This window comes from Callionymus lyra, chromosome 11 (genome assembly GCF_982586985.1).
Source record: "Callionymus lyra chromosome 11, fCalLyr1.hap1.1, whole genome shotgun sequence".
NCBI classification, from domain to species: domain Eukaryota; kingdom Metazoa; phylum Chordata; class Actinopteri; order Syngnathiformes; family Callionymidae; genus Callionymus; species Callionymus lyra.
Genome location: NC_141828.1, coordinates 26,693,270 through 26,718,967, shown reverse-complemented (window position 1 = coordinate 26,718,967; position 25,698 = coordinate 26,693,270). Strand labels below are relative to the sequence as shown.

At 39.3% G+C, this 25,698-nt stretch overlaps 2 protein-coding genes across 2 annotated transcripts in view; both read left to right on the top strand.

The window, feature by feature from the left end:
* The window catches only part of chrm3a (cholinergic receptor, muscarinic 3a), a 110,546-nt gene extending 100,455 nt beyond the window's left edge, over positions 1-10,091 (top strand). Inside the window, exon 3 of the mRNA XM_087802423.1 lies at positions 5,726-10,091. Within this exon, the coding sequence (XP_087658549.1) occupies positions 5,745-7,667 (1,923 nt within the window). The 5' untranslated portion in view covers positions 5,726-5,744 and the 3' untranslated portion in view covers positions 7,668-10,091. The remainder of the gene's footprint in view (positions 1-5,725) is intronic.
* A 4,159-nt stretch (positions 10,092-14,250) lies between these two features.
* The window catches only part of fmn2a (formin 2a), a 59,849-nt gene continuing 48,401 nt past the window's right edge, over positions 14,251-25,698 (top strand). The window contains exons 1-5 of the mRNA XM_087802431.1: positions 14,251-16,182; positions 18,125-18,288; positions 20,239-20,382; positions 21,827-22,563; positions 23,791-23,932. Of these exons, the coding sequence (XP_087658557.1) occupies positions 14,256-16,182; positions 18,125-18,288; positions 20,239-20,382; positions 21,827-22,563; positions 23,791-23,932 (3,114 nt within the window). The 5' untranslated portion in view covers positions 14,251-14,255. The remainder of the gene's footprint in view (positions 16,183-18,124; positions 18,289-20,238; positions 20,383-21,826; positions 22,564-23,790; positions 23,933-25,698) is intronic.

Below are 25,698 nucleotides of genomic sequence, written 5' to 3'. Positions count from 1 at the left end.
ATATATATATATATATACACTGTATATATACAACTGTATTTACTTTTCTTTTTAAGTGTAACAAAAAAAAAAAAATGTGTTTACAATTAATATTGTTCATTTTTGTGTGGAAATTTAACCTTCAGTCACTAGGTGGCAGCAGTCGTTATGTCCTAAAGGAACGTTGAAAACCTGCGATATCCTGGCGAGAGTATACAGTTACAGACTCCTGGATATACAAAAATATAGAATGCCCAAAATGACTTTTTGTAGTTATTTCAAGGTCATAACAATTGATGTAAGAACTTCAGTGGTTATAATCAGATGACAACAACAGGATATCATCTCTTGAATTAAACAATTATCAACTACTTTTCTACTTATTTTTTCTGTTTTAATGTACCTTTAGTTTTGCTTTTTCTCAGTTGTAAAGTGAAGTTGAAACAAAAATACAAATAAAGTGTCATTAAGAATGTAATGATAAGAACCATTATAAAATGAAAATAAAAATATTGCAGTGCTTAATAAAAAATGAGAAAAAGTAGGGAAAAAAACATGACTGAGGAGGGTTTCTGACTCACAAGTCTGATTCATTGTCCTCTTGACTGAGGAACTGCACTTGTCTGTCTGTTATGTTCCTCTTCTGTTCATCTTCATATGTAATCTTAGACAGAGCCTCACATGTCGTTTAATTCATGCTTTTTATTTAGTTTTTTGTTTAATTACAAACTCTTTCTTTGGTTCTGGACGTCTGTAGACCGACAAACATTACCTCCTGAGAGTCGTCCAGAAAGGTCTTGGTGTTGTCAGCCGTCCATCATTCATGTGCCTCCTCTGACCCTTACTAGCTGAGACTGTGCCGTCCCATTTTAGTGGACAAATGTCAGTGAACACATCGACTTGCATCACACTTAATGAGTATTGATCTATTTGTGTACCTGGAGCGAGTTAAGAGGAAGAGAAGGTTTGTGTAGACGACAGAAAGTTTGCTCATGTTATCGTCATGTTTTAGAAATGTGTTGTTTAGTCAGTTCAAATATATTGTTTTCTATGTGCTAAAGTGATCTTGGACCTCGACTGTACTCATCAGTGTGTGTTTGTTTGTACAAAACTATCTTTTATTTGAAATATTGAAAATGATCCACTGAAAACTTTTGGAGATTAAATCCAGAAAAACAACATTCACTCTGCTGTGATTACATCATTTCCCATAGGAGATCTCCAGAAGGATTAATAAAATCCATCCATCCATCCATCCATCCATCCATCCATCCATCCATCCATCCATCCATCCATCCATCCATCCATCCATCCATCCATCCATCCATCCATCCATCCATCCATCCATCCATCCATCCATCCATCCATCCATCCATCCATCCATCCATCCATCCATCCATCCATCCATCCATCCATCCATCCATCCATCCATCCATCCATCCATCCATCCATCCATCCATCCATCCATCCAACCAACCATCCATCCATCCAACAAACCATCTATCGGTCAAGTATATGGATGTGTTACGACCCGTCTTCTATTCCAGAAATCTCCACCTTCAAGGGACTCATTATATAAAAAAAGCAGGGTGTGATTACAGTTGGCTGGAGGAGGAGGATTGAAGCCTTTATTATGTCATAATTACAATTGTTGCCCAGATTTCAGACGAAATTAAGTAATAAGTGATAAATTCAAAACATCATCATGTTGAGGAACTTACTGCATCTTGGAGAGGAAGACATTTCCACATTTGAGTTCAGTTCAGTTTATTTAAAAGGACAATGTGCAGTTACATTAAAAAGATGGCTGCACCAGTTGGGTTTTCACATTGCTTGACCTTTAAGATATTGACATTATTTTCGACAAGGAAAAATATTGTACTTCTTTTTAAATTAATGTCATTTTTAATGTCCTCCGGATGTTGTGTATGTTACGGGGTTTTGATGTACTTTGAGTTTAGTAACTTTAACTTTTCATTACCATTTTGCAAGAGCAAAGACTTGCTTGAGACCTTGGCTCCTAATTGATTTTATGATCACATGTTATTTACAAATCAGATCTTCAGTAAGATGTCTAAAAGTGTAGTTTAGTTCACAACGACATTAAAATATACGCAAAAGATGGATCAATTATTATCAAGTTGTGTGAATCGTGTGACTTCCAGACAGAAAAGAAACATGGAATGCCTAAAATCAGCTCATAAATTAATTATTATTTTACTACTATGAACTTTTAAACTTATGATCAGTATATTTATCCAAACAAGTCTTTTTTTGTAACAGAATAAAATATTATCAGATATTTTTCCACATCCTAAATAGATGTAAAGCTTGATCAGGCTTTAATTGTGAAGGATGGTTAATGTATGATGTCGCAGTAAAACCATGTATATTTATACCACCACTAAAAAACCTCTTCGATGCCAAACATTTGAAGAACAATGAAGAGCTTTGGAATGCTGAATCATCCCTTTTATCACATTTGGAACTGTTTGTTTTAGTTCTAATAGTTTCTTAAATTCTTCTTAAAGCTGTAAGACTTCACTGATCGTTGCTCTTCTTCTTTTCATCCACGACTCGTTTGTTCTTCATTTTTCCCGAGGCTTTGAGTGAAAAAGGTGCAAGAAAGACTTATTATCGACTCAAATATATTTTGTCTTACAAAAGCTAAATCTGTCACACAACAAACATTAGTGATACACAGAGAGACACACACTTTTCTTTCAATTAATCATTGACTCTTTTGTTTGTGGTGTTTTTCTTTTTTGTGTTTATGTATGTTGGTGGTTAGTGTTTGTTGGGATGATTTATGTATGTTTGGGTGGTGTTTATGTTGGGTGGTGTGTGTGTTTGTTGGGGTGATTTATGTATGTTGGGGTGGTTAGTGTTTGTTGGGATGATTTATGTATGTTGGGGTGGTGTTTATGTTGGGTGGTGTGTGTGTTTGTTGGGGTGATTTATGTATGTTGGGGTGGTTAGTGTTTGTTGGGATGATTTATGTATGTTGGGGTGGTTAGTGTTTGTTGGGGTGATTTATGTATGTTGGGGTGGTGTTTATGTTGGGTGGTGTGTGTGTTTTTTGGTGTGATTTATGTATGTTGGGGTGGTTAGTGTTTGTTGGGATGATTTATGTATGTTGGGGTGGTGTCTATGTTGGGTGGTGTGTGTGTTTGTTGGGGTGATTTATGTATGTTGGGGTGGTTTTTATGTTGGGGAGGTGTGTGTGTTGGCTGGTGTGTATGTTGGGGCTGTGTGTGTTTGTTGGGGGGTGTGTTGGGGTGGTGCGTGTGCTGGGGTGGTGTGTGTGTTGGGGTCGTTTTTGTGTTGGGAGAAGATTAAATCCACATCATGGACCTGATTACAACAGGAAAGTTAATAAATGAATGAATAAAAGAAAACACTTCTCTTCTTCATGTCAGAGCATGACCTTATTGGTGATTTTGACAGGAATTGACCCGACAACTCTGGGTGGAATGATTTGCTCTTAAAGTTGATGTAAAGTGTTTTTAAAATGATGCCACACATCAGGTTTATGACAAACACAGGAACAATACTGGGTCCTAATGGCTGATCGGGCACTTGGCTGCTTTCTTCATCAATTGTTTACAATATGAAGCAAATATTTTCTTCAAGAAAACTGTACACAGTAAAAACACACAACACACCAGCCTATAAACACCAAATCCACACTCACATATACACCAAAACAAAGAAACCACACATCATAAAAAACTAACTTGTATCTCAACATGAAAACAGAACCCAAAAAAAGAAACAGAAACACACACCACACAACAACAACAAACAAACAACACCAAAAGCTCAACCCCAAAACAAAAACACACTCACATCATCCCAGAACATAACAAAAACATATAATCACACACACAACCCCAACCAGCCTAAAACACAAGTTAACACACACACACACACACACAGCTCTGAGTGTTGAGATTGTAAACGTTTTTGTCTTAAATGTTGAATCAATTAAGCAGCAGCAGCAGCTTCAGACTAAAGAAATCAACAAACAACAAAAATAGAACAAGCTTTGGCTCTTAAAAAAAATGTGTGTGCAGGTAACGTCACATGAATTGACGCACAAACTTTGGCCACAAGCCATGGCTTTGACACCTTCAATGCCCTTTAAGTTGAGGTGGAGGGTTTGATTTCACACAAGACCTCTAATGGGATCCATAACTGGCTCGGATCAATGACTCTCGAGCTGTCTCGGTTAACATTTCACACAAATTGAACTGAACTCTGTTTTTCTTAAAAAAAACAACTTTGAGTTGATCCATGAATCAAAAAGGTTTGACGTCTGTCACTGATCAGAGACCTGTGACTTAAACTGGCTTTAAGATTCTGCTGAGTCAGCTAAGGAAGTATATCAGTGCCATCAGAATATTGAATTGGTTGAATTTAATATTTTAAATATTGAAATGTTGGATTTGAAAGACTCGCTTTATAAGGTTTGTTCTTTGAAAAAATACACTTTCTTCTAAATTAGCCCCAATGATTTTCCCATTCGTGTTCAGAAAGAAAATCCAACGAATAAATAAATTGAGACTGTATTAACAGTTTGTAATCATTCATTTTGAACATTTCTGACATGGATAACACTGTTGTAAAGGAGTTCAGACGAGCTCCTGTGTAAATGTTTATATTTTACATACATTAACACAAATACTTTATTAACAGAGATGATCTTGTTTGAAACCTCTCGAGAGGAAGTTTATCAAAAATAAAACTGCAAATCACCTTCAAAACCTGCTGACAAGTTCACACATTTTCATAATCTGCTATTCTTGATACATATAGATGTTGACGTGTATAACTACGTGTGCACGCTCTCATAGTACAAGAGGCTCCGAGGTTCGAACCTGACACTTTTAATGAAAGTGCCTTTTTTTTCACAGAAAAAACATTATAAAGAGAGTCAGTCTCACCAGATATGAGCTTTTATTATTTGAAATATTAAATTCATACATTCAATATTTTGATGGCATCGATATACTTCCATAGTCAGCATCTCTTTGTTTCATCCGCGACTCTGACTCCACTTACTTTGGATCCATTCATGTTGACAGACAGACAGACAGACAGACAGACAGACAGACAGACAGACAGACAAAGGCAGACGGGCAGACTTTATAAATCCCGACTAGGGATCTCCTTCGGTCACTGATGACAGTGTTCAAGAGGATGACTGTCATCATGATGGACAGTAGTTTGTCCAGAGATCTCCTCTCAGCAACTGTGAGTTGCTTCATGTGAGTCCAGCTTCATGCCAACCACAGAGCCAGCCCTCCTGATCAATCTGTCCAGCCTGTTGACACTCTTGGACACATTCCCACCACAACACACCACAGCATAGATCTGGACACTGGCCACCACAGACTGGTAGAACTAACCTTTGATCATTTAGTTAATACAGGTCTTGATCATACGTTTGTATTTAAATACATTCAAATATTTAAATGAATTGTATTTTTGTAGACAACCATCTTTTTTCAAGTATGTATGATACAGCAACAAAGTTAACTATACTCTTGAGTCGTCAACTATATTTTATTTTCTGTTAAACATTCATTTCTACTCATCATTTTCATCCATGTTGGTAATAAAGGTCGTTGTCTCCACCTAGTGGATAAGATTAGTAGCCGCAGATTTGCTTTTTATTAACTGGAATTTTTCTTTCTCCCTCTCCTGCCAAATCCCTCTCCCACCCTTCCACCTCTATTTTTAGAATATGCCAGGACATAACCATGACCTCCAGCAACAGCACAGACCCCAGTCTCCTCTTGATTGCCAACGGCACACTCTCAGCAAAAGGATCCTACCCAGAATCCAACGCTCTCCACCAGGGAGGACAGGGAGTGGGGCCGATGGGATTTTTATACGTCAACTCCCTGGAGTACAATTCCTCCATCGCCAGCCAACTGTTGAATCTCACGCCAGAGTCCCAGAACCAGACGGCGCCCTTCGATCCCCTGGGAGGACACCCCGTGTGGCAGGTGGTCCTCATCGTCTTGCTCACCGGCATGCTGTCGCTGGTCACCATCATCGGCAACATCCTAGTGGTGGTGTCCTTCAAAGTCAACCGCCAGCTGAAGACAGTCAATAACTACTTCTTGTTGAGTCTGGCGGTGGCCGACCTCATCATCGGCATCATTTCTATGAACCTCTACACGGCCTATCTTGTGATGGGCTACTGGGCCATGGGCAACTGGGCCTGTGACATGTGGCTGGTTATAGATTACGTTGCCAGCAATGCGTCTGTAATGAACCTACTGGTCATCAGCTTTGACCGCTACTTTTCTATAACCCGGCCCTTGACTTATCGTGCGAAGCGGACAACAAAGCGGGCCGGTTGCATGATTGGCCTGGCCTGGTTTGTGTCTCTGGTCTTGTGGGCACCGGCCATCCTTCTCTGGCAGTACTTTGAAGGGAAAAGAACAGTTCCTTCGCATGAGTGCTACATTCAGTTCCTTTCTGAACCCACGATAACCTTCTGCACTGCTATGGCAGCTTTTTACCTGCCAGTGACCATCATGAGCTTCCTCTACTGGCGGATTTACAAAGAGACTGAAAACAGGTCAAAGGAGTTAGCTGGACTGCAAGGGTCCGGTATTCGTAGTGGAATTGCTGGACGGAACGGGGTGATGAAAAAGGCTCAGTTTGTGCGCCAGACGGGAAGCTCCAGAAGTTGCAACAGCTATGAACTGACAAGGTTGTCCCGGAGAAGGAGCACGTGCAGGGAGCTTGTCGGTCGCATGCACTGCTGGCCTGGGGTTCGCTTTTGGAGACCTGGTAGTGCCAGACATGGAGACGGCGACCCAGACCAGAGTAGCAGTGACAGCTGGAACAACAACGACGCTGCTGCCTCACTAGACCAGTCGGGGTCCTCGGATGACGAGGAGTGCGGTGGAAGGGAGATGATCTCCCAGAGTCATGCCATCTTCTCCATCGTCCTGAGCCTCCCGGGCATCAAAGCTGCCGTCAACTCCCAACTCACGTCTTGCGAAGACCTTGATGCTGCCTCAGAGGAAGACCCACTCAAGAGCGCAGAGTACAGTCGGGACACAATCTCCACTGATAAGACAAACACCGCCGCCACCACTCCCACTGATGGAGCCAACAACAGCTATCACTTCTGCTCACGAAAGATCCAGTCCATGCCAACAATCAAGGGCAACTCAGAGGCCTCGGACGGTAACCCAGCGACCACTGCCAGTGAGGCGTCCACCACCAGCACAGCCCCGAAGTCCTCATCCGTTCCGATTTCCTTTAAAGAGGCAGCTATAGCAAAGCGTTTCGCAGCCCGAGCTCGGACTCAGATCACCAAGAGGAAGCGCATGTCTTTAGTGAAGGAGAAGAAGGCAGCTCAGACGCTCAGCGCCATCCTCTTTGCTTTCATCATCACGTGGACGCCGTACAACATCATGGTGCTGATCAACGCCTTCTGCAAAAACTGCATACCGGAGACCCTGTGGGCGGTCGGATACTGGCTCTGCTATGTCAACAGCACCGTCAACCCCATGTGCTACGCCCTGTGCAACAAGACCTTCAGGACCACCTTCAAGATGATCATCCTGTGCCGCTGGGACCAGAAGAAACGGAGGAAGCAGCAGTTCGAGCAGAGACAGTCGGTGGTTTTTCACAGCAGATTGCCCAGAGAGTCTACATGAAAGGAAACAAGATCTCACGAGACAGACGAGGAAAGAAAAGCATCAGAGCTAACGTGGTTTCTGTGGTTCTCCAGTGGTGTTTTTCCGGCGGACTTGAGATCCCAGTGAATCCTCTGTGTCGCTTTTAAACTGTGTGTTTGTGTACATACCGAAGACTTGTCGATTTTTTCTTTCCTCATATCTTCATATGAGATGTACAACACGTGGAGGATTGAGTAGAAAAGGGCTTTAAAGTGTTGCAGGAGAATTATTTAAGTGCAATTGACACTGAGATGAACAGAAATGTCTGTCCTTAGATCTTTTCTCTGTTGGTGGGAAGTTCATCAACGATCAGTGAGACTTGCTTCCCAAAAATGTTCGACTTGTTCTCCAAAGAACAAAGTTTTACTAAGATATTATATTCCCACGTAGTGCTTATGTTTTCTTATCTTATTAGAACCAACACAAAGATCAGAAATCATCCTCAAAACATCGTATGTCTTTATCTAGTCACTATTTAAGTGTTGCTCAAACTGATCAAAGTCTATTTAAGAAAATCATTATTTTGTTTTTATGAATCACATCAGGGACATTCTATGAATCCAGGACCATTTTTTCTTGGCACATTGAGAAAAAAATCACCTGCAAAATAGAGATTTTCCCACCTCAGCACTTCTTTTAAACGTAACCTAGGTTTCTGATTAAGACATAATGCACTTTTTTTTTCTCATCAATCTTGACTATCAAAAGTCTCTTAAATTGGATTCTCTATATTAATTGTATATGATATAATTATTATACAGTATATCATATGTTGGTTATTTAAGAGTTAGGGGCCGTAAATTCTACCTGTTAACACAGCTAAGCTAGAAAATGATTTCATTAAATTTAAATTACAGTAAAAAATGAAATAAAAAAATAAAATGTATATAAATATAACATTAAAATTAAAAAACCCAACCTAATTGTAACAGTTTTAGGATAAATTATTTGTTTTTGGGGCCGGAAAACCTTTTCTTAACTGACCTTCCCTAACTGGCAAAACTAATAAATAAATTATTTATTTATTGTGTTGAAACATGAATACATTTGACCTTGGCTCCGGCAAGGCTTTGATACTGTTGGTGATATCATGTTAGTGTTATGGATTGGCACGTAAAACTGCAGAACGGGAATAAGTATTGGTATTTTTTTGGGAAAATAATATATAAGTAGTTTCTTAACTTTGAGAATGAACATTTTTAATTGAGTTTAGTGAAGATTATAACCGGGACATCAGATGTAAAAAAATTACTTCAAAAGTCTAGATTTATATTAAAATATACATAATTTGTTTTCAACATTTCAACAATAGTATTTAAATGCATCTTCACCAATTCTATCATTTTCAGGAGCTCAGGAAAGGGTTTGGGATTTGATTGAATGACCTGTATGAGAACATGTTGTATGCTTACAGCTAAAACCCTTTGAAGTTACACGTTTGGTGATAAATGAATCTAAAAGGCATTCATGAAGGGGTTAAAATCATCTTGTTGCCACTGATCACTGCCTATACATGTTGGGGGAATATTTTCTTCTTGAATAAAACGTCAGGAAACCCTTTGTGTAGCAAATTATTACATTTTCCATAACAGGTCAAAAGGTAAAATAATTGAAAATACTTTATCAATTTACGAACCACGTGGATTTCAGACGATTGTAATGAAAGTTTTTTATGACCATAAAACCCAAAATTTAGAGTGACAAAAGTTGAATTAAAATATGACGGGAATTTTGCTCCACTTCAGAACTTTTTCATCCATTTGAATGTATTAACACGTTTGTCCTGACATGATTCTAGATTGTTGTGATTTAAGATTTGAATCACAGAAATATCTTCCTGTCATTATTTTTTTTCATGAGCGTTTTTTAAAAGATTCCTGAGATTTTGAGCCAGAAAGGGATTTTGTTTCTCTGATGAATTGTGAATATTGTGTGTTACACCACAGTTGGTGAGCTGTTGTGTGTCCGTTGTGGTTGTTGTGCTTCTTTTTCTTTCTCTTGATTTGTTTTTCTTCTTCAAGTGGAGACAAAAAGTGCTTTGGTTGTATTTATCTGTGTTTGTGATGACGAGTAATGATTATGATGATCCTGTGTCTTGTACATTTCTGACCAGACAAAACAAAAGATTTATCAGGGTGTTTGATTTGATGAACATCGTTCGTTGACACAGTACAGCAGTGGCCTCTAGCGGCGACGGGAATAACGACGTTAAGTAGACCAGCATTTGTGCATCTCTATAAAAATAAATCGCAAAAAGAAGGATCTCCTTTTATCCTATAAAGTTACAATATATGTTTGTGCTTTAGCTTAAATTCTATCGAACCTGTTTGTAAAGATTGTGGAACATTGCACACAAACAAAAGCGACTTGAAAAGAAAAGTAATAAATATATTTTACTTGTGATACATTGTTCTCTTCAGACAATAGATGGTTTGTATGTTGTTTTAGCAACCAAATCTTTCAATAAGGTGACAAAGATATCTTTTGTAATGACAACTGGTGACAGATATTGTGTGCTGTATGCAAAAAAAAGTGTTGACGGTGTGTAATTGTGATTTTCGCCACAAAATTCTTTAACACGTCGTGTCAAAATACTTTCTTTGTGAGAAGACGTGATTTATTTTCTACTTTTGTGGAGCTGTTAATCGACCACAATTGGTGAAACAGACTTTTTGTTACATTTCAAATATGCCGACTATTCTCACATTTGACGTCAATAAACAGACGATGAAAAACAGTAGCTGTTTATTTTAAATCATTATGTTCAGAAGAAGAATGGAACGCACAGTGAAAGAAACTGCATTCTCGCGTCAGGCGTGACCTTTGAAGATCTTGTTTGTCATGAGATGAAACAATAACCTCTTAGAAACACATATAATGTGTTCAAACTTGATTTTACAAATGAGAAGGTTTTAGCATTAGCAATTAGCATCACAACCTAGCATGACTTATTATTACCCTTTTAATTTGAGTTTTAAGAATTGTTTCATTCACGAATATAAAAATGTTGTGTATTCAACATCCTGTGTGACAGTGTTTGCGAGGCACAAATTCACATTTCATGGGGAAAAATTGATTCTAAGCGTAAAAGTATATAAGTGTGATCAGAATATTAAATGTTTGAACTTAACTTTTACAATGTTTTAACACTCCCTTATTGAAATTATTTTTATTTTATTTTATTTAAAAATGTCGACATACAAGTATCATATTGAGTTTAAAAGGCTATACATTCAAAACATTCAGAAAATGATTAAACAGTATTTTTAAATTATTACAAATAAAAATATCAAACTACAAAGAAAAAAAAAAAGGTATTTATTTAGATAATATTTCATTTTTAGGATGAAATTGTTGAAGAAACAAACACATTCAACCTATAACTATAACATTATAGAAATGATTACATTCAATTATTAAAACATTATTAAACGCTTAAAAATGAAGAAAGTTTGAAGATGTCGAATTCAACCATTCAATATTCTGATGGCCCATAAATACTTCCATGGATTAGCATCTGATGGCCATCTTGTTCTGAAACTCTGCTGCCCCCTGCTGTCCCATTGAGATCACCTGAATTTGACTTTCAATGAGATTTCAAGTGCCTAAAAAAGTGTCTAACTCTAAAATTAATATAATTTCTATGTAGCGCTCGTCGGTCGCTTATAACGACTCGGCAGACCAGATGTGGCCCCTGGTTAGCAACCGATCAAAACATCCTAATTTAAAATTGTCCATGTGCTGCTGCTGTAATCAGATTATCTGTCGACCTGATGTCGTGAGAAACTATCGTCAGTGTTTTCCCACTGAAAAAAACTCTTCAACACACGTCCCATAATGCACTGCAACATTTAAGAGAGCAAAAGCCTGAACATGGGTTTGAATATAAAACATTGTGAGCGATAAAATAAGTGGAGAACTTGTGTCTCTTGTCGTCCTCGGAAGAAGAAGCAGCTGAGAGTCGTTACTTCATTACTGGGCGGGACAACAAGATGGATCCGACGATTCCTGACGACAACAAATGTTACAAAAATGTCTCAATGTCTTAAAAATTGTGTGACGTGACGACAACTCTTGTGTGTCAAACACAGAAGAATGTTCGTTGAGGTTTCTCGACGTTTCTCGACGATCAGTCTCAGACTGATGGCCGGACTAACATGTGACCAGCAAATACCAACTTCATGTGATCCCGATGATGAGGACAAACACTTGTTTGTGTTGTCAGACGCTGCAGACGCTCAGAGGAGAAGCAGCTCTCAGGCAAGTCGTGTTTCATTTCCTTCATTCTCACTTGAAATCCTTTTCTTTGCTTAAATTCTTCAGTCAGAAAGTTTTAGTTAGTTCTTTCTGTGTTCTTCTGAGTTGTTGAGGGTTTTAATCCTAACTTTATTTTAAATAGAAAAAGTATTTTAAAGAAAGTTGGTAGTTTTATAACTTTGGTTGGTGATTTAATTTTTTCATTTTTTAATATTATTATTATTTTTCAAGTTATGTCTGAAGTTATGACTGATAACTTTTGGAGTTGTGACCAGCACCACACCCAGTTAAATCACGACGACGATGATGATGAAGTTTTGTCTGCTGTGTACAACATTTTTTATTATCTACTATTTACATCTGGAAATACACATTGTTTTACACTTGTGTGTATTTAAATTCATCAATGATATATATATATATATATATATATATATATATATATATTTTCTTTGTCTCTAATTGACATTTATTTTTTTAAATAAATCTTTTAGTATTAAGAATTTAACTTTTGTAGCTCAAATACAGAACAAAAGTACAATTTTAAATCTGTTACTAATGTGACAAACCTGCTAATGTTGCTAAAAGTTTATCCAAGAAGAAGCTTTGGTTATTTATATATTTTTTTAGATTTTGTGTAAACCTGATTTATGAGTAACTAATATTTGGTTTAACTATGTGTGATGTTATTTCACAGTTAAATTCATTACAAAACAAACAGCAGGTTTGATCTCTTATTTAACTATGTTTTCTTTTCTTTATTTAAAATGACTGATTTTTGTTTTTCTACCACCAATCTACTCTCTGAAAGTGTATTGTTGCTGCTCGAATCCTGCCTTAATTCTAAATTATAAAGATACTTTAGAAACGGAGAAGCATCAGATTTATCAAAAATAAAGTTATATATATATATATATATATATATATGTATATATATATATAAATTATAATTACCTGTAAATATATATATATAATCCTTTAAAATAATGAATTCTCAGGAGTTTCCATTAACATTTATTTAATTACAAATAACGTGACATCAGAAGGCAATGAATGATTATAGAGACATTGAAGTAGACCGTTCATGAATATGCAAACTTTCTTTAGAAATGAATTAAAAAAGATGATGTGTATATATTTATATATAAAAGTGTGTGTGTGTCCCTGACACAATGTTGTAGATTTACATAAATATTAGGTATATTTTATCTCACATCATTGACATTCAAGTTCATTATGTAGAATTTGACCACTAAATAAAAAGACTATTTTAAAATTGAAAATGTGCCTCATCAGCACCTAGAACTGCCAACGCTAGAAGATAAGCCTGTTATGATGTTGCGATGAATTATTTTTCTTTGTTTTCTTTCAATTAGTATATGTTTGCATATGGATTTTGTATTATATTGTGTTTTTTAAATGTGATATTATTGCCTTTTTATATCATGGCAAGGGGACTACAGATGAAAACTAGCCTTTTGGCTAATTCTGGCTTTTTAACCATGTCTTTTATGAAACTGCAATTTCCCCTTTTAAATTAACTAAAAATAATAATATTAATGTATTTTTTCAATTATTGAGTTTGGGGGAAGGAAGGACTGATCCGTCCATCATTTCACAATTTTGCTCTTCATCTAAAAAAGTGGAAAATATAAGTTTAACATGATTTTTCTTAAAACAAGTACATGTTGAATTATACAACATAATTAACAATAGGAGAAAATTAAAGATACCATTTTACATAGTTAAACATTAGTTAAAATATGGTTGAATAATACATTCATTGCCAAATAATAATTTAATAAAACGATTAAGGCCAATTGTAACCTAGTTAAATTCATATCAAAAGTCTCTTGAAAAAACAAAAGCACTAAATACTAAATATGGTAATAAAATATGAGTTGCATTATGTGACAAATAATGAAAACTCATAATAGTAAGTAAGTAATATTTGTGTTATTGTGTAATATTTGTTAGCGTTTTTTTCTAGACCAGGGTCACAAATCACTTAAACAATAAAATATATACCTAAAAGATCAAGACAACACCGAGACAAACACGAGTCTCAGAGAATCAGGGAAAAGCCTGCACGATTAAAAGTGTCTTAAGATGTTTCTTGAAGGAGTCAGTAGACTGAAAGAGTTTCATTCATGATGTAAATATTCAAAAATATGAAACTAGCTTTACATTAATATTAAGCACATTATTATATTGAAGTAAAACTTTATCTTCATCTCTTGGAAGTAAAATAATTAGTATTTTTTATAAGCTCTTTCAGGCGCTCCTGCTCTATGTGACACTTCTGTCAGGATGCAGACCATCAAGACCGTAGAGACCCAGGTCCCCTTCCTGAAGGAGAGTTTCTTCACCACCACCTTTAAGGGCCGCAGGAAGAGCAGCGCCACCAACCTCCTGCGCCGGCAACTGCAGCCGAGTCCTCAGCAGATGATTCTGGAGCAGCAAGTTTGCACACAAATCCTTTCCCCCTCGCTGGAGGCCGGGCAGAGCCCTCGCATGTCTCGCTCCAACAGCAGCCCGTTATGCAAGATCGCGGAACAGGCGGGGGCAGAGGGGGAGAGGAGGGAGGGGCCTAAAGATAGGATGTATCAGAAAGTGAGGGAGGCGGTGCAGTGGAGGGGGGATGTGCGAGGAGTGAGTGGTAGTGAGCCGCCGGCTGCCAGTGCCAGTGCCCTCCTCCTCCTCTCATCATCATCCTCATCCAGGCCACAGAGGGAAGCGGCGGCGTCATCACATCCACCCGGACCAGCGGCGGGAGCGCAGCACGGACCAGAAGCCCAGCATGTCCCCCCTCGACCCCAGCAGCATGGCCTGTTAGCCAAAGGTGTGCGCTTGCTCCGGAACATGGGCAACCAGGAGGCAAAGCAAAGGAAAGCGGGACACGGGAAGGATGCTCAGTCTGAGGGGGTCGATGCCGAGGAGGGCGAGAAGAGATCCAAAAAGTCTGGGAAAGTCACGGATCAGAAGAAGAAAACCAAGTCAGACTCGAAAGGTTCCGTGTTCGCAGGCATGAAGATCAGGAAGAGCTCGAAGGCGAAAGTGTTTTCTAAGGATGGAGACAGAATGTTGGAGGAACATGCGGGGATCAGGAACGGAGCCGAGGTCGTATCGGCTGATGAGTTGCTCTCGGATACAGAGCTGGACCTGAACGGGATGAGCGTAGACCGGTCAGCTGCTGGTCTCAAGAGGAACTCTGGTTCAGATGTTGACCTGTACAGTTTTCATTCAGCAACAGCTGAAAGTGAAGACTTGCTGTCTGATATCCAGCAGGCCATGAGGGACCAGAACCTGTCAGGTGATAGGGTTCTAGAGGTGCCCCGGAATCATGGAGAAATTGGAAAACTGGATCTAAAGTTGAACTTTGAAGACATGTTTTGTGGTGAGATGGTCAAGTTTGAAAACGAAAGTCAAGAAGTTCACAAAGCATCATCTGGCCCAGGATCTTTGAGCGGAAGTGGTCCGTCATCTTCGGCTCCAGACACGGACAGAAGCAGCGTCTTCCCGAAGACCAACAGCACCTACAGTTTCCCCGACACCACTGCGACCACCACCACCTCCTACGAGAGCGCAGAGGAGCACCATGAAGACCTTGAGAGCCCAAGTGCGTTCCCATATCCTGGTCAGGCAAGTGTGCCCTCTGTGCAGCTCCACCCTGCAAGATCGGATTCCCCAAAAGGGGTTCATCGGCGTGCCAGCAGCGTGGATCTCCCCATGGAGAGGGACAGTAAGGAAACCAGCAGAGAGGACTTCCTCTCTCTGAAAAAACGAAAGAATAGTTTGTCTTTCAACCAGCTGGCAGAAGAACCTTTCTCCTCCAGATCCTCCATCAGCTCCCCGTCTACGGTCAAACTTTACCCTCCAGTCCACCCGTCCTACGTCAAGACCACCACAAGACAACTAAGCTCCCCGATAGGCTCCCCACTGACCAGCCCCAACATTCCCAGGAAAACCGATTCCAGTAGTCCTCCGGTGGTCTTCGGAGTCACTCATGGATTTCGGCGACGGAAACAACGATCCTGCTCCGTCGCTGGACCCTTGTCCGGGACTGCAGACTGGTCTGATCTGGAGGAGCTAAGGGGACTGCAGGGTGGCGTGGCCAAGTCGTCCGAGCAGGAGAAGGGATCTACGGGGGGAGGCTACTGGACACTTGGCTCCAGGAGGACCCAGTACGGTCGTAGGACCTCCAGCACTTCAGCACCTTACCTGGATATCTTCTCAGGTGAGGTACTTAAAAGTTTAGTTTTGATTGAACATGCTAGGATGCTAATTTCATGCAGCATTTTCAAGACAGGAAAACTGTTTAAAATATGGAACTCATTTTAACAATGACATTGAAACATGGATTATATTATTCACAAAACTTCCATCTACAGTTCTGGTCATTTACATGAAACATTTTAATATTTTATGGGCGTGTTTGTTTGGACACAAAAGTAACATGTAAATCCAGAAATCCTAGTTAGGTAGCACAAGTTAAACTTCAAAAGATAATGACTTACTATTTAGTTTCTTGTTCTATTTGAACTTGGATAATATTCTACCTCACACCATTACCTTAATGTGAATTCCTAAACTTATCTTTATTTTTTTTAATGATTAATAACTAAAAATATTAAGACCCAAGAGAAGCTTGTTTGTTGAAAATCTCAATTGAACATTTTGCTCTGTGAAATCCTGTGTTACTTCCTGTCAAACATTTGATCAGTTACTCAGAGTTGTGTGTTTATTGTGCGCTCACGCGCCTCAACACAGACTGGATCTTCATCGCGAGTATCTCGTCACTACACTATTATCACAACACTATCGTCACAACACTGCCCTAACAACACTGTCATCGGGAACAAAGCAGCTCTGTAACTTCAGACTCTAGTGTCTGATCTGAGCTCATAAGTCTGAGTCCACAAGCCCTCACTCGCGACGTCCCCACAAAAACACTGGAGTGTTTATTTTAGATGATGAAAAAAAAACAGTGTTGAATTTAGATGACGAAAAAAAACTAAAACACATCACTGTTTATTTTAGATGATGGGAAAAACAAAAACACAATAGTGTTGATTTAGAGGATTAAAAAAAACAGACACACAACAGTGTTGATTTAGATGGTAAGTCAACGTGACAGTTTATCTGCAGAACCTAAAAATAACTCCTGGTTTCAGATCAAGTTGCATCTCGTCAGGTTGACGATGGAAACATTTTCTCATTCAGACTTGTTTGAATAAAGGACCTTTTTTATTTTAATATGAAGTCACTTGACAGGGATGGAGGTGCTTATCCCAGTTTTCCCATCTGTCTCTGTCATCTGTTACTGTCTTCATGCACCACATCCATGAACCTCAATGTTTCCTTCCCCTCCTTTTTACCTCTGTCTCCAACATGTCCCCTGGTGTGATGCAAATACAACTTTATTTATCAAATATGTATACATTTTTATTGATGTATAGATATATCTAAATATATCTATATATCCTTCTTACAATTTTGAATATTACGATTTTTGACGTCACATTTGTCATCATAATATTGGAAATGCCCTTAGTCTTTAAATATTTACCATTTACATCAGATGTTAACAATCACACAGAGACTTCTAATAAAAACAAAACAAAATGTTAAGGAAATAAAAGTTGTTGAGTGAAGAGGAACAAACACAAAGATAATTAAGATGGATAGAGCCTCAAGACTGAAATAAAAACAATATTGCACTTCCGAGTACTGCTAATACAACATCCTGTTACAGACAGGAAATTGACGTTTTTTTTGGCCTGCATCTTAAAATGTATAAAATATTGTGGCTGTTGTGAAACATTTGGAAGAAGGACATCAGGTAGTGGTGTTAAATATAATAAAAATGTTATTAAAAACGGATTTGTCATAAGAAAGTTAAATTCTTTCACTATTTTACGTCGATGATTCTATTAACATAGCGATAAAGAAATGGGACACCCTGGAAAAGCAACTGCCCACACTGAGTGCCATAAATGACTGTATTTGAGCTAGGAGAAGGAAAAGGAAGAGTCGATCCAATGTGAGAGCGGGACTTGACGATGAATAAGGTTCACACCGTCCGAAGTGTTTCATTATCACATCTAGAAGTGAGACTTGAGATCTGTTCAAGAATCCTCTAGCGCGGAAAAGTTTTTCAACTCTGGTCCTGATCCCAGGTCAGTCCCTGCTGGAGAGACTGTCCCTGCACCAGGAGGACGGATCCTCAAAGGACGAGGCTGAGGCGCTGTGTCAGCGGATGTTGGTCCAGGGTCTCCTGCACCCGCTCAGCACCGGAGAGTTGACAACAGACAACACAACAGCTGCTGCTCCAGGATTTCATGTAAGAACTCTGATTTGTTCCCCTTTGACATCAGGTTAATTACAAATCTGACTGTGGATTAACTTCTCAAAGGTATGGAAGTATATCAATGTCATTAGATTATTGAATTAATAATGTTTTTTACATTTCAAATGTTGAAGCTTTTCTTTTATTACTGAAATGCTTGTTTTTTAAGAACGTGAATTAGTTTAATGAATTGAATTCAATAATTATTCAAAGATATAATAAAATGTTTATAATATACTGTATATATTTTGTAATTCAAGTATTTTCAATATGAATCATTTTCTTTTTAAAGTTTGACAATCGGATTCAAATAATTAAAATCACATTTTCTAAATTAAATATTTTTTAATTTGTTGACTTTTAAATTTAATATGAAAACCATGAAACGTGCGAACACATGACTTCAGAAGAAGCACTGTTGCTTCAGTTCATTATGCCGGATTTATGAAGTTAGAACAGATGCTTTAGACCCACATACCTGTAACATATGTTGTGTACTCGTACTATTAAGTTGCATTGACGTAACTACATATTCACACCAGTGGCGGCTGGTGACATTTTTTAGGTGCGGCTCTTGTATGCAGACTTCACCTTCCTCAACAGAAACATAATAATAAAACACCTGATAAAAGATTAAAAAATAAAAAACAGCCAAATCGGAGGGAGGGCGATGCCCCAGCGCACTTAGACTTTTACCAACTACAAGTCAACAATTATGCATCCTTCTGGATTACGAGTATGAATGTGAAGTTACGTCATTGCAACTTAATAGAACGGATGCTTTAGTCCCACATACCCGTAACATAAGATGTGTACTTGTACTTACTTCATACGGATTACAATACCAGCAATAAATATTCCTAAAAATAATGAAATGCTTAAAAACATTTCAATAAGAAAAGTTTCAACGTTTTAAATTCAACCATTCTACATCATGATTGCACTGATATGCTTACTTTTGTTTTAGATACGAGTGTTTCTTCTCCCCTCCCTAGTGTCCCAACGGGGTTACTGCAGTGTCGTAAATTTGCTGTTTTTCTCTTTGACCCGAATAGGTTTTTTTGGGGTTTTTTTCTAGTTTGTTTTTGAACTGATGAGGTAAAACCACAAATGATTACTGCCTTTGACTCACTGCCCTAAGCAAATAAAGGTCACATCACTCTCATGACTGTCACATGAAACTCATGACTGTCACATGACTCTCGGGTCGTCCAGACAAACGTCATTAAAACGACATCTACTTCTACTGAGACATGACTGTTTAACGTCAAACCAATCATGACTGAAAACAAAAACAAATCTATCTCAGATGGATCTTCCTCCATCTTGTCGTCCTCCTCCCTTCATAAACGTCCTGAAAAACCAACTGCTTCAGTAGTATTTCCACTGATGCTCCTTCAGTCACGCCTGCGTCAACCATCTGCTGACCGTTATGTAACTACTGCTCGTGCCCCGGAGCTAAAGCTGCTCTTCCTCAGTGAAACAGTCGCCATGACACTTTTCTTCCTGTCCCTCACGGTCTTGTTTAATTCATCAGTGGCGAAGCCACTCTTGTTCGTCCCTCAGATGATCCGTCTGTGACCATAATCCTCCTTTGACTTTAATCCTGTTTCCAAACCGTTTTATGCAATTTTGGCTGGAATTTTCGGATGGAAAAAATCTTGACCCCAATTTATAGCGTATGCCACATGAGTGAAAACCAAAGGAGTCATTTTATGTGGCCGGCCGAATAGTTGGATCAAACCAATTTAGATAAATGTTCATGTTGATATGTTGACCTATAAATGTCAGTGTTTAAGATAAGAAACAAAATTAATAAAATTATTAAAAGTTTGTCTTATCTAAACTAAACCATTTCTTCTGCTTCAGAAGAGCCTTCAAGTCTCTCGCTTGAAGATGAGCCGTAACTCTTGCTTTTGTTCAGCATTTCTTCTCGTCCGGCAGGAAGAGCAGCTGTACACCTGGGCGTCTGTCGGACTTCCCGTCTCCTCGCACCTGAGTGAGTTCTACGGAGGGAGGACGAGCAAAGGGTCCGGTCCAAGATCCCCTCTACATCGTTCACCCCACATAACACCAGGAGCAGCACAGGTTGGTGATGTTGTAGCAAAAACACCTTTTTTGAAGAGTCACAACATTACTTAAAAAGTTTGTGTCATCAAATATTGGATGGATGTAAACGTTACATTTCTATACTTTAAATAATTCATTTGAATAATTATTATAATTCAGTAATTTGTACATTGAAATGTTGAATATTATTTTAAATTAATACATTTTCATGTTTAATGTTAATTATTCCAATAAAGTTTTCTTCTTTTTTTTAATTCACACTTTTAAATTGCATTTTTAAAATAATGTTGGTATAAAAGTTTAAAGTAAAACACTTTACCATTGTATTTAAAATTCTTTAGAATGGTTGCCATTAAAAAAAAAAAAATCTATCTCTACGAAAGAATTTTCAAATTCAATTATTTAAAAAAAAAAAGAATAACAAGCTTAAAAATGGAAATGATTGAAATTCAACGTGTTCAAAAAAAAACTTGAACATTTCAATTATAATTGTCATATTCAACCATTCAATATTTTGATGACACTGATATACTTCTATTAACCAGATTGTAATATTTGGATTCGGTTAACTAATTCTGCCTTTTACAAGGAAGGACTAGTGTAGCTAAACGCTAATGCCTCGTTTAAGTAAATTATAATCCTGATTTCTTTTTTTTTTTCTTTTTTTTTTTTTTATACAAAATGACCTTTATTAGACAGGTGCTTCCATTTATTAAAGTTGAATGTTTGACAAACTGGAACGTAATCCTCAACAATTGACCTGGTTTACCTCGAATTCTTACGACAAAAGAGTTTTCTGATGTGTTGGAAAAGATCCCCCACATGTCCATTTTTTTCTTGCCTATATTATTGGAAAACACGCAGAATTCGCCACTTCTCCATGTCACCCTCTCCCTTCTTGTCTTCCCCTAAAAAATAATTCTTGGTCCTCATGCTAATAACCTTGACTGTTCTCGGCTCCTCCACCAGAGGTCAGGATTGCCTCGGTGTAATAAAGGGTTCGTCACATGTGAGGCTCGTGGGGTCCTCCTCCAATAAATCAGGGATCCCGCGCTTCCCCGAGCATCGAGAACCAAAGTCGTGGCTTCATCTGGGGAATGTGACTAGATGACACGCTCACCCTCCCGGCTGGAGGCCCAGCGAGACTCTCTGTCTCTGGGGTCAAATCTCTCGGTATCCCCTCATCCCTGCTACTAACCAGTCTGGAGCCAGAGGTCTGCCCGAGTCTAGACATAATACACTTTCTTGACCCGTTTTTTTTAGATCTTGGCCTCGTCACTAAGCCGCCGCCGTTCCTCTGTTTTGAGTGTTTATAAGTTATTGAAGGATAATTTGTACCAGATTTTGTGTCTTGAGACTTCGAGGATTAGCGTGATCGACTTGAATGAAAACAAGTTCTTGTCTTTTATTGTTCTTTACAAAACCATTGATCTGTGATTGAAGAGTTGATTTGTGTTGACAGACTGAGTCCAGCAGATTAAAGTCCAGTCAGTCGTCGTCCGAGGATGAAAGCTCTCTGGTGTCTCAGCTAGAGAAGACTATCGTGGACCTCCAGATGAGGATCACCGTTCTGCAGAGTCAGCAGTCGTCTCACGAAGACAAGATGAAGGCTGGGACGGACCAGAGGACCTCGCTGGTGGAGGGACGGCCGTTGAAGGGGAGCCTGGAGGCGTCTTCTCAGACGGTGGAAGAAGAGCGGAAGTTGGACGTGACTCCAAAATCTGATGCGTGCTTTGCCTGCACATGCCAGCAGAGGCAGCAGAGCAGCACAGTCCCACCACCACCTCTACCAGGGGGAGTGCCTCCTCCACTTCCTCCCCCTCCACCGCCACCACCACCTCCGCCTCCCCCCCTACCGGGGGTTGCAGTACCACCACCACCACCTCCTCCGCCCTTACCTGGCTTTGGACCTCCTCCGCCACCTCCACCACCTCCTGGAATGGGCCCCCCACCTCCACCACCACTCCCTGGAATGGGACCCCCACCTCCACCACCACCGCCTGGAATGGGTCCCCCACCTCCACCACCACCTCCTGGAATGGGCCCACCTCCCCCTCCTACAGGCTTGGGTCCACCGCCTCCACCAGGTCCCCTTCCGCTCTCAATGGTCCAAGAAGGTCCCGCCGCCAAGTCATGGATCGAGCCCCCAAAACCAATGAAGCCTCTCTACTGGACCCGCATTCAACTGCACTCCAAAAAGTAAGTATGTGTGCAGAACGAAGGGTGAATCCTTACGAATCATTTCCACTGAAGGCTTTTCCTCAAAAGAAATGAAGAGGCTCGTCCACTCCAGATAGGAATCAGGATCATGCTAGCATCATGTTTTAGAACATTAAGGCTAGTTTAAGAGTGTGAGACAAACAACATGTGTTAAATGATAGAAACGTCTATAAAATAAATCTCACGTAATTCGTCTTCAATCAGTTTGAATGAGAAAAAAATGCTTTTTATTTTATATTGAAGGTTGCCATTAAACGTGTGTCAACTCACGACCTGTGGACCTTTTCAGGCCCTTGATGACAAAACTCAAGTAGCCTGTTAGAGTCTTAAAACCAGTAGAATCAAAAGTATTTCAATTCAATGAAATGTAAGTTCCCCAGCCATGATGTGATGTCCCTCCACTGTGTGGCAGTGTTTCTAACTTGGCATGTAGATTCTCCAATTTGAGACAAAATATTCAGAACTACGAAGAATTGGGATTGTTAAAAAATGTTATAACGTGATTTCTGTATATGCATATTTTTAGGGCAATAATGATTCAGCACATTTAATTTCAAAGTCATAGTTGGAGTAGTAAATGTAATGTATAGAACTTTAATCTTATAGTATATCTAATAAAAATAGGTCTTAAATCTGGTGGTAAATCAAATATATATATGACTATAATTTCATAATAAATGTAATGTATCTAACTTTAATCCCACAATAAATGGACTATAAACGACTACAAGCTTGTGGTTAATATAATATACACAACTTTAATTTCTTAGAAAATATAATTTTTATGACAATATTCTTGAAATGTGTTTTTTATTACTTTGATCTCATAGTAAACGTAATACATACAACTTTAATCTCATAACAAATGTAATATATACAACTTTAATCTTGTTTTTAAAAAAACAACTGGTAAACTAGTATAATCTTGTCACATAAAAAAAAAAATCACGGCCGAGAAATAAAATGTAATGAGCTGTAATGTTTGCTTTGTCTTTTACACCGAATCTGCTGTCTCACACACACAACTCTGGCCTGGCATGTACCGCATCGTTTTGGATTATTTGGATCCATTTCCTGCGACATTGTCACCCGGAGGTGGATCTGTGTGGACATGGCAACCCAACTCTTTATTATCCGTTTTGCAAACGTTCATTTCATCGACGCATGTTTGCACCGTAAATAACTCTCATTTCTGCCTCCCTGCAGACCAGCCATGGCCCTGGTGTGGGAGAAGGTGGAGGAGCCCACTGTGGACTTTGAGGAGTTTGTGGAACTCTTCTCCAAAAGTGCCGTTAAGGAAAAGAAGAAGCCCATTTCCGACACCATCAGCAAGTCCAAAGCCAAGCAGGTATTTCTGTTCTCTTCAAACTATTTTGTTTGAGTATGTGTGGGTGGACGTTTTTTCCAGCGACGCCCCTCCGACCTGCCGTCCTCCATTTCTCCACGTTTATTGTTCCTCAAATTGCTTTGAGTGACAGGAGGAACTGCCTCAGCCAGACGGCTATTATGTGGTGTGAGCTCTGGCTCCCACCGACTCCCCCGTGACCATCCCGTGGCTCCGAGCCAATGTCTCGCGTGCGGTATGGAAACCTCACAGCGGCGATGATGAGAAAGGGAGAAGGGAAAAAGCTCCAGAGGGAGAAGCCTGGGCTGTATTTCATGATGCAGTTCCTCCCATTGTGCTCCGTCTACAACTCGGTTTTCACAGTCCGGACATTTTCTCTCCCCGACGCCCCGCGTGCCACCTCATCAATCTGCAGGCGAAGACATATTTCGTCTTCTGTTCCAACATAATCTGGGCAAGATTTAATCCTAATGTCCTCCACAGCCGCGGCTGCTGAGTTTAAATCACCGGTCATGACGCACCGGGGACTTCCTCTGGTCTAATTGAGACCCAGTAGAGTCACCCGGCAGCGATCGCCTGCATGAAATGTAGACTTCATTAATGGATAATGGTCCATTTCTTTGAAGCCAGGTTAAGGATCGTGACCTACCTTTGTGGTCACCTGTTGAGATCCAGTGCTCTAGAGCAGTGCTTTTAAAGCGGGGGCTACAAGGGGGCGCTAGAGGGGCCACACATGTGCTGTATGTCTCGATGCATGCATATTTGACAATAAAAAAAACTTGAACTTGAATGCCAAATTCATGGCACTGCAGGTCAGGTTATGAGTAGCAACTTTCTTGATCTTGGTCAAAGGCTAATGTAACTTCTTAGAAAAAGTAGTATTTTCCTAAAATGCATTAAAAAAAAAAAAACCTTTCGGGCAGTAATGATGAATCAGATTTATGTTGGATTGGTTAATTTTCTTTCCGTGCAGCTCTGTCAAATGCCCCTCAGACTCGCTCTGGAGTCATTATGAAATGATCCCAGAACTGGATTTTACTGCCAAATTCAGGCCATCCTTTAGTGCCTGAATAACTTATGGTTTGTGGGATATTTGTCGTTCCACGTGAAGAACACAAACTAGTTCAACACACCCAGTAACACAAAGTTTGTTTTGTGTATGACAGGTTTAGTGTTGGAGTGCATGGTTGCGGTCATAGGAACTTTGCCATATGACTGACACATAAACGGTCTGCAGTCCTGACTCCACCACCAGAACCTACTTCTTTGAGAAATCTCAGGAATATCTACAGTTGATTTACTTTCACATATATAATTGGGAAACCTGTCGCTGGTTGGCTTGAGTTCCCGACCCGTTTCATGGGAATCTAAAATGAGGACCAACTGTTTTGCTAGAGCGCCGGAATGAGACAAAATGCTGTTGAACTGATTCTTATAAATGACCCTTTATCGTTTATTTTAAATTATTTGTATTGACGTCTTTCTTCTTTTAAATATAAACATCTTATTGGATAAAATTCCTAATGGATTGTGACATCGAGATCCATGAACCCAGCAGCCTTTTTCCTCAGAGTTGAACGGTGAGTGGCAGCAGACGTGCTAATTTAGGGCAAACATATTTTTATGTTTACCACTTTCCTACAAGAGTACATTCCCAGACGCACTCAAAGTAGCTGTCATCACTCGTGTGAACACTCGAGGAGCTGTCAGGGTGAGTGCGTGTGTGATGTGAGCGCGAGTAGGAACGACACACCTGAACACTTGCGTTC